Source organism: Colobus angolensis, unplaced genomic scaffold (genome assembly GCF_000951035.1).
Source record: "Colobus angolensis palliatus isolate OR3802 unplaced genomic scaffold, Cang.pa_1.0 Scaffold112, whole genome shotgun sequence".
NCBI lineage: Eukaryota > Metazoa > Chordata > Mammalia > Primates > Cercopithecidae > Colobus > Colobus angolensis.
The window spans coordinates 1891112-1900261 of record NW_012112253.1 but is presented as its reverse complement, the minus strand read 5'-3'; the positions used below and the strand labels follow the sequence as shown (position 1 = coordinate 1900261).

Genomic DNA, 9150 nt, shown 5'->3' with positions numbered 1-9150 from the left:
CTGGCCACCTGGGGTCATCTTCCTTCCCTCCCTCCCTCTGCAAAACCTCACCTGTGTCAGCTGTGCTTTCAGCAGTGCCTGCTCCTGTATGGACCACTCTAACTTCCACTCCATACATGCTCTCCTGTGGCTCGAGGACTGGATGGTGAAGAGTGAGAAGTTTCCATATAGGGAACCTGGGCCATTCCATACAGTGCCCCTTAAACAAGCTAGGGCTAGGCTGAATATATAATTTGGTCAGTAAAGATCGAGGCATTTCCAAGTCTGTGGTCTGGTTTTTAAAAGAACTCAGTAAAGTTGAGTTCTTTACTGAGAAGGGACAGGGAAAGAGATCGAATTTACAGCTGGCTAACAGAGGCGCAGAGAGATCAGATAATATTGCTATTGTTACTACTGTTATTACTGCCACTGTTTGAACCTTTATGGAGTGCTTCGCCAGGTACCATGCTAGCAATCCCATTTAATTCTCGCAACCACCATAGGAGACAGTTACTATGATTCCCTCTATTGTGTACATGAAAAATCATGGAGTATTTGAGGTTAAGCGCTTGCCTAACATCACTTACGCAGAGCTGGGATTTGAACACCCAGGTCTATCCAATTCTCTAAGCCCACTTTTCTTGCTGGGGATGGGGGCACAGATAGGAAGGGGAAAATTAATCTTTTGTTTACTTTCTGAAAGGATGATACATTCGCATAGTCCAAAACTCAGAAGGTACAGAAGGGAAGTATCTCCCAGCCACCCTGTTGCTCTCTCCTGAGTTTTCTATGAACCTTGCAGACATGTTTTCTGTATATTGTCATAGTATGTACACACACACACACACAGACACACACACAGGTTTCCTCTCTCTACAGAAATGGTAACATACTAAAGGTACTCTCCTGTACCTTCACGAGTAAAGTACCCAATATCCCACCTAGGACTTGGCCAAGACCCCAGTCAGGTAAGGGCAGGGGAGGCACTTGACCTCCAAGTTCTGTGTCCAGTGCTCTCTCCCCACCGCACCCCCCAACCCAACCACAGCAGCTGACTCAGCCCCAGGCTGCCTCTATCAACCAGACACAAAAGCAGCGAGAAATGGCCATGCTGCCTTCTGGGCAGAACACTCCATCCTGTAGAAGGGACCTGTAGGCTCACTCCTCCATCTGCGAAGCTGGGTTCCCAGGGGATGGGGCAGGTGGTCAGACTCACTCTGTCCTCCTTCTTCTGTGTGGTGGTGATAGCAGAGAGAGCCTGCTCTAACTCTCCTTTACACTGCAATGAATGTTGCAGGCAGCCAGCCAGATCCTTGGACTCCTCTGTAATGAGAGAGTTGAGATGGGGCCCAAAGGACCCCCCCTAAAGACCTGTCAAAGTGCCAAGCTGAAGGATGACAGGGTGCCCAGATTCCCACCTTCTAAGTATCTGAGAGAGCGTTTCATGTGATACAGGTCCGTACTTAGTTTCCCCTTCTGTATATTCATTCTCTGGACTCGAACCTTTGGGAGAAAAGCCAAGCAAGTGCTGAAAGAGAAGGAAAGAAACATTCTCCGGAGGACAGGAGAAAACTTCACACCCTCCACTCACCTCTAGCTCCCTTTCAGCTTTCTGTTTCTCATTGTTTGCCTTCTTTTCCTATAGGAAGAGGAAGACAGAGCTCTTACCAGAAGGAGGCAGAGATGGCACAGCAAGAGACATGCCCCAGAATGTCATCAATGCCCCAGGACAGGCCCACCCATGGCATCAGGTTATCAGGGACCCTGTGGGGATGGGGTGGAATCTGAGGGGTGAGCCTTCTTCCACAGGCTGGGAGTGGGCGAGACAAGACTGGGGCCTCTACATCTGAGTGCCCCCAAACCCAGCAGTCATGTCGCGAGGAAAGAAGGAAATCACGTTACTTCTTCCAGCTGATGTTCCACTTGTTTCTTCTCTTGTTTCTGTGGGGAGAGTCAAATGAAGGTGATGGAGGGTGGCCCCCTCAACTCTATTCCCCAGGCCAGGAAGCGGTAGGCAGGGTCCAGGAATGGATTTTAAAGGCAAAGTTCTCAGACATAATGGGAACACGAACTGGTCAACTCTCCTCAAGCTCCCAAGGACAGAGGATTTGGGTCTTTGTTGGTTTTCACTCACAGCCACAGAACTCAAAGTCTGAATGTGGAATCTCTTGAGAGGACAGTAACATAAACGTCTAGAGATGGAGTTTGAGAAAAGCCCCCCCTTCTGCCTGCTTGTGATTTAGAAAAGTGCGTTCATTCAGTAAACATTTAATGAACACGAATGGGCCAGGAACGGTTCTTCACAGCAGATACAGGACAGAAAGGAGCCCTTGGCCCTGAGGTTCCATTCTAGGGGCCCTTTAAATCTCGGACTCTCAGAGCTAACAGACACCTTTGATACTCACTACCTCCTCTGGAAACGCGAGCCCAAAAAGCAGAGGCGGCTTGTCCAGAATCAAAGAGCAAATTAGGGACTGAGTCACAGCAGAAATACGGGCCCCCTGACAACCAGTCAGGCTCGCACTCCCCTGAGAGGCAACAACCCCAGGGTGTGTGTAGCAAGGACTAGAGCAGGGGTGTGTGGAGAGGAGACAGTCGGCAAAGAGGGCAGCAAAAGAACAGCCACGCTGCATGCTCTGGGGTCCCTCCAGGTGAGGTCTGGGTGCCCCTGCTCCCTAATTGCCCTTGGCACCAGGGACCCCCAGTCCCTTTCTTCAGGGCCCCAAGGGGAAACTGGAGCCCAGGATTGTCAGCATGGAATCAGGGGACCCCACTGGATTCTTACCAAAGATTTGATGGTGTTCTTCAGTAGACTGATTTTGACCGGCCTTGAGTCCAGGACTGCTGCTAGTTCTTGGGATGGGCTCTGAGGCGCATGTAGAGAAGAGGAGGTGGAGGAGGAGTTAGGGGAGTGGTAGGGAGAACAATCATTAGGGCTGGGGTGTGTGTGGGCTGTCTCAGCTGGCAAAGGGGCACCCAGTCCCCACTGTAGGAGGAGGTTGGAGGGCTGGCCTGCAGGGTCACTGCACCTCCACCCAGAGCCTCTTACCTCCAGATCCTTGAGGGGTACAGATGACGTAGGGCCCTCTCCGTCGATACCTGTTGCTGACTACAAGAGATGAGAGTGCACATGGAGATGTTCTGTCCCTCAGTGTCTAAGCCCTCTGACTTCCTTTCTTCCCCATCAACTGGCAATATTTTCTTTTCTGCCTATCTTGGACCCTTTGTCCCATAACTCCTTTGTGCCAACTTCTCTCATGGTTCTTATCTCCCCACCATCCCACCCTGGGGCCCTTTCAGTGCCTCCTGATGGCAAATGGCTGTTCTCATTGTCCTGGCTTCCCCTTGAGACTGGGGATGAGGAAAATCAAACAGCAATGACCACATCCTGGTGTCCTGGGTGTTTACAGCAGGCCATGCACTAGGGATTAACATAAAACACTAACAAATCTCATTTAAACCTCACAAATGGAAGTCAAACAATAATACCACCTCTATTATACAGATGTGCAAAGAGAGGCCTAAAGATCTCAAGCAACTTGTCCTAAATTATATCCCTGGCAGATGGAGAGGCAGGATTCAAACCCAGAATTCTTAACCAGTACCCAACAGTCCATCCACAATCTTAACAATTACCCTCTACTGCCCCTTGGGGCCCCTGTCCCCAGGAGCCTGGTCAGTTAAGACTCACATCCCCAGGTGAGTGGCAACCACCAGAAACGGCTGTCTCAGGGCTACTGCCATTTATTTTCACGTTCTTCTTCACTCCTGCTGGACCACCAGGGCTGTTTCTCTGCCAATATTCTTTTAACTGTGGGAAAGAAGAGCAGTTATCCCCATGAGAACCATCAGCCCCTACAGCCACATCCTCCTTTACAGTTTTTACAAAATACTCTTATACACCATCTGATTCAATAACACCAACAACTGTACAAGGTGTTGTCACCATCATTTAGTGACTGAGAGGGATTGATATAATGGCTAGAGAAAAAAAGAAAAAGAAAAAGGTGATACTGGAACTTCGAAACTCAGTCTTCTGACTCCAAGCTCTGGGGTTTTGCCAAAAATCAGCAGCTGCCAGGGACCAAAACCAGAGGCAGAGGTAGAAAAGTAAACATTAGGTAGGCAGGAACTGCATGGTTTAGAGTCATACATCCTCACACATCTGTTAGTATCAAGAAGTGCACCAGTACCTCTCAAACTTCTATATCAACGTGTCCTCCTGTCAGAAGGCAGCCTTTCTGTTAAATCTGGGAATTCAACAGAAAGAGGACAACCCAAGCCTCATTTCAGAGAGAAGTCCGGTATACTCTCAGAAGCCTATGTGACTGTCATCCTTAAGTACATTAATGTTTTTCTCCTTATCTCAAGAGAATCAAGGGAAACTGATGCTTCAGAAAGATGTCCCACATTTATCCCGTGGCACTCAAAGTTCCCCAGGTTGAGATAATATGAGGAAGATTCAAGCTGTCAAGTTCAGTTTCCCAAGATCTATTCCACAGAAGATGAGCAAATCTCACTTCAGAGACCACTGACTGAAGGGTAGTCTAGTCGCAGAACCATGGAGAAATAGAATGTGAGGTGGAGAACTCAGAAAAAAAATGTCAAAATCTCTCTGGAAAGTAGAAGCCTTGGAGAAAACCAAACCAAACCCATTCTCTCATTGTCACCCAGAGATGCTGTCAATGTTCTGAGCTCACAGGGGAAGTGTAGGCTTTTCCCCCTGTCAATGTCTATGTTAAAGGAGTGAGGCAGCCTGGAACCCCTTGCTCCTAGGTCCCATGGTCTCCATTCCCCTTCCAGCTGCAAATTTGTGCTATGACCAGAGGAACAAGAAACGAGGTGACAACACTTAGGGCACTGGGTCATAAGATCAAAGGCCGGTCTTCCAGTAGTGACAGTTCCTAGGCAGATTGTGACATCACTACATTCCACTCCTCCTGGTTGGGCAGGGGGGGCACATCAGCAAAATGTCTGAGTCCCACTCCACTATGGGGGAGGGAAACACAGGGTTGGGACCCAGGTCCTTGGAGACACCAGGACAAAGAGCCCAGGGAGTTTGACCTTGAGGCAGCAGGAGGGGAGGACAGAGTCTGTAGTAGGGAGCCCCAGGAATCACCAGCCCAAAGTCACCCAGGGAAACTGGCAAGGGTGGGGCTTAGGGCTGGGGGACCCAGGTGCTTGGAAACGTGAGCCCAAAGAACCCAGGGAGGTCAAGTTTGGGTAGGCAGGAGGTGAGGGCCCAGTAATGGAGTGGGAAGTCCCAGGAGTCACACACCCAAAGTCACCCTGGGGTGATTGGTGAGGGTAGGGACTGGGCTGCTTGCTGAAGGGGCAGGGCTGATTGACAAGACTTTGGTGGGGGCAGCCCAGAGGTGCCAGGGTTGGGGGGCCCAGTTTGGTGTGCCTCAGGAGTGATATCGACTCTGGCAGTGGTCTTGTTGTCGAAGGGGATCTGTGGCTAGGTTGGGGGGCCATGACCTGGTGCATATTTACCTTTTTCTTGGCTAAGGCCAATTTACTCTGTTGAGTTTCTTCTGCCATCGCAGGGTGGGGAGGGAAGCGGGATTGGAGCCACGTCAGCAAAATCCCAGCGAGCACTGATCAACGCCTCCAGTCACCTACCAGGCAGCTGAGCAACTGAACCAGAGGAGGCGTAACCAGGGCTCCAGTAGAATGCAGAAAAGGGGCGTGGCTTTAATGCTCCAAGCCCATTGGTCAATGAGAAAGATGAAAGGGAATTGGGGCATGGCCAGGCAGCAGTGTGTCCAGAGGGACCTGTGGCTCACAAGGAAAGCTGCCCATGCAACCACTGTCCCCACTCACTCTGAGAGAGGGAAGGGGCTGCCCAATCTGGGAGAGGGAAGGGGCCAGCTTTTGTTTTAAAAGCTTTAAAACTTTTTTTAAAAAGTGTGTATACTTTATATATGTGTGTGTCTGTGTGTGTGTATGTGTTCCTCCAGAGCTGTCTTCATTATCCAGCTTCTATGCAAGGTCTTTGATTTTGATCTGTATTTTTCATCTTCAAATACAGTACAAAAATTACTAGTATTGCCTTAACTGAGATACAGAGCCTATAAAAATGGAAAATCTATAGCATGCTTGATGGTTAATGAAGCAGACTATATTATCCAACATTCCAATGAGATAAGATAATCACAATGATTTCTCTTTTCTGGAAAAACATTTCTTTTATTCTCTTAGGTTATTATGATTTTTTTTTTTTTCTTAAACAAGAAACTAGTCTAATATCTGTAAAAACACAAAGCTTTTGTGCTGGGTGTGGTGGTTCACGCCTGTAATCCCAGCACTTTGGGAGCCCGATGCGGGTGGATCACAAGGTCAGGAAATTGAGACCATTCTGGCTAACATGGTGAAACCCTGTCTCTATTAAAAATACAAAAAATTAGCCAGGCATGGTGGTGGGCACCTGTAGTCCCAGCTACTTGGGAGGCAGAGGCAGGAGAATGGCATGAACCCGGGAGGCGGAGCTTGCAGTGAGCCAAGATCGCACCACTGCACAGCAGCCTGGGCTACAGAGAGAGACTGTGTCTCAAAAATACAAAACAAAGGAAGAACTTCTATTTCTCTCACTTTCTAATATAATTTTAATATCTCCTCCTGGGATTCCACTAAGATTTATTTTAGACCTTATTCTGATCTCCCTCTCCCCCTCAACCCCACCAACTTCTGCTCTATCATCTATCCTCAGGTCTCTCTGTGTAACATACTGACTTACTTTTTGGAGAGAATTGTCTAACCAATTAATTCTTTCTTCCGGTGTCAAATCCATCCACTGAATTTCTTATTTCAACAATTACATTTTTTATTTCCTCATTTCATTTTATTCTGGGACAGAGTCTCACTCTGTCACCCAGGCTGGACTGCAGTGGTATGAACCTGCAGCCACGGACTCCTGAACTCAAGTGATCCTCCCACCTCAGCCTCCTGAGTAGCTGGGACTATAGGCAGGTGCCCCACACCCAGCTAATTTTTTTGTTTTTTGGTGGTGATGAGGTATTTTTTGTAGAAACAGTTCTCACCGTGTTGCCCAGGCTTGTCTCCAACTCCTGGGCTCATGCCATGCTCCCACCTCAGCCTCCCAAAAAGTGCTGGGATTACAGGTGTGAGCCACCGTACCCAGCTATATGTTTTGTTTCTGTAAGTTCTATTTCTTCCATTTTCCTTTCAGGTCTTCCTCATCATTCCTGGTGGTCTTACTGCTTCCTCAATTTTATGAGTGAATTTTTTTTTATATATATTAGACTTCACATGTAACTATTTTCTCATAATTCTAATATTTGAAATCTGTGTTCTGTATCTGGTAATTCCAAAACCTATAGTCTTTGGGAAACATATTATTCATTGTTTCCGATAATTCTCAAGTATGTTGGGTTGACTACTTGAATGCTATGATTTCACTGAATTCATAGTTGCCTGCTTTTAATCTTTGGGAATCCTATAGGCTTAAGTTAGAGATAATTTCCTATAAAAAGTATCTGTGTCTGCTTTTGATGAGAGCTGTGGAGACAACTAACAAGCCCACTTTACCACCGTGCATAATCCTGACATTCTCTTGAATTCTCTTGGAGAATCTCAGGATTACACAAGGTTCACAAATTTGGCTCCCCAACCTTGCTCACTTATACACAGAAGACTAGACTGCTTAGTATAGGTGGTGACTCACTTCCTCCTACCCTGGAAAAAACAAAACAGATCTCTCATCTGAATGTGATCACAGACTAGGAAATTCTGAAGGTGAATAACTGGAGGCTGTGGGCAGCAGGGAAAGACAGGTGTCTTTCCTGACCACAGAAATAGGTCAGAACCTGCCCTAAAGGCTGTGTGCTCCAGGATTTCACTATTTAGCTCAACTACCAGTCCCTCCATAAGGGTGAATGGAAGCTTGTTAGAGCACTATGTGGCCTTTAAACCACAAACTCTTGCTAAAAGTCATGCTCATGGTAAAAAACCTATGGCTTTGGAAGGCTTTCTCGGTAATGTCCTGGAATTAAGGTTACAGCCTGCGTTTCATGTTAACTGAACCAAAAACCAGCCTGAACAACATCCTTCTGCCCCATGGCTTGCTCTCAGCTCCTCTTGGTTGGGCCTTGGGCAGCCAGACTGTCTGGTTTTAATCCTTGCTGTGCCACCTGTGACCTTGGATAAGTTGCCGACCTTGAGTTACCTCATCCACAAGATGCAGATATTAGTAATACCCTCTTTTCAAGTTCTTAAGAGGATTGAAAGAGTAAATAAAAAGTAAAAATTAAAAAGACTTGGTAAGCATGGGGACAGAGGGAGGAAAAATGTAAAAATAAATAAACAAATAAATAAGTAAATAAAAAGACTAGTGCCTAGCACGTAAAAGTTCATCAGGAATTAATTCTATAATATGAACTCAACTTTGCAAAACTTCAAAGTACATATAACTTTTAACTTACTAGGATGTACGTACCAATAACAAATTTACAACTGGAGATATGTTTGTCTACAGTAAATATAACAAAGACTAAACAAGCAGATACTAAATCATTAAGCGATTATCAGTTAGTATCTTTAATTTTTTTATACTTCTATATTTTCTATAGATCACCTTTGTAACAAGAAGAAATCAAACTAAATGAAAATGAAATGAATTCTCTCAAAAAGAATTAAGAGAAAAAGAAGGCACACAAAGTAATATAAAATATATCTTATGGTTTATATAAAATTCTTAATAAAAGTACCTTCTTTGCTCCAAGCTGCACTCTGGCTTTGCCTTTGAGTCAGGTGGCATTTCTTTGCACGATGACCGGTTCTATTGAGTAGGCACTGCTTCAGCCCTACAGGAAGAACAAAACATCTCTGGAACACAGTAGCATTCCTGATTCCCACTAGAGAAGGCCTAACAAGATGGCATATACCTCAACAGCAGCAGATCAGTGTTAAAATGTCTGGAGACAAATTGGACCATTTCCAGAATCTCACAAAAACCAACAACCTGACGTTCTAAGTGCCCAACCATGAGCAAATTAGAACCTTAAATAAAGGTCACTCTTAATGCCGATCCTAGCATAGATTCAGCACCAAGTACAATCTCATTTTACTGGTTGACCTTTTTCATTCTTGAAAGTAGCGGCTATGGAAAAAAAAAACCCACACACACTAAAATTTCTTTAAGAGAATCAG

General features: G+C 46.1%; 1 protein-coding gene across 1 annotated transcript in view; it reads right to left on the bottom strand.

The window, feature by feature from the left end:
• LOC105523343 (golgin subfamily A member 8C-like) overlaps positions 1-5762 on the bottom strand; it is an 11000-nt gene extending 5238 nt beyond the window's left edge. The window contains exons 1-9 of the mRNA XM_011958150.1: positions 5476-5762; positions 3671-3790; positions 3029-3088; positions 2765-2845; positions 1882-1920; positions 1567-1618; positions 1398-1475; positions 1196-1302; positions 52-138 (exon numbers count right to left, since the gene is read on the bottom strand). Of these exons, the coding sequence (XP_011813540.1) occupies positions 52-138; positions 1196-1302; positions 1398-1475; positions 1567-1618; positions 1882-1920; positions 2765-2845; positions 3029-3088; positions 3671-3790; positions 5476-5523 (672 nt within the window). The 5' untranslated portion in view covers positions 5524-5762. The remainder of the gene's footprint in view (positions 1-51; positions 139-1195; positions 1303-1397; positions 1476-1566; positions 1619-1881; positions 1921-2764; positions 2846-3028; positions 3089-3670; positions 3791-5475) is intronic.
• Between the last annotated feature and the right edge of the window lie 3388 nt (positions 5763-9150).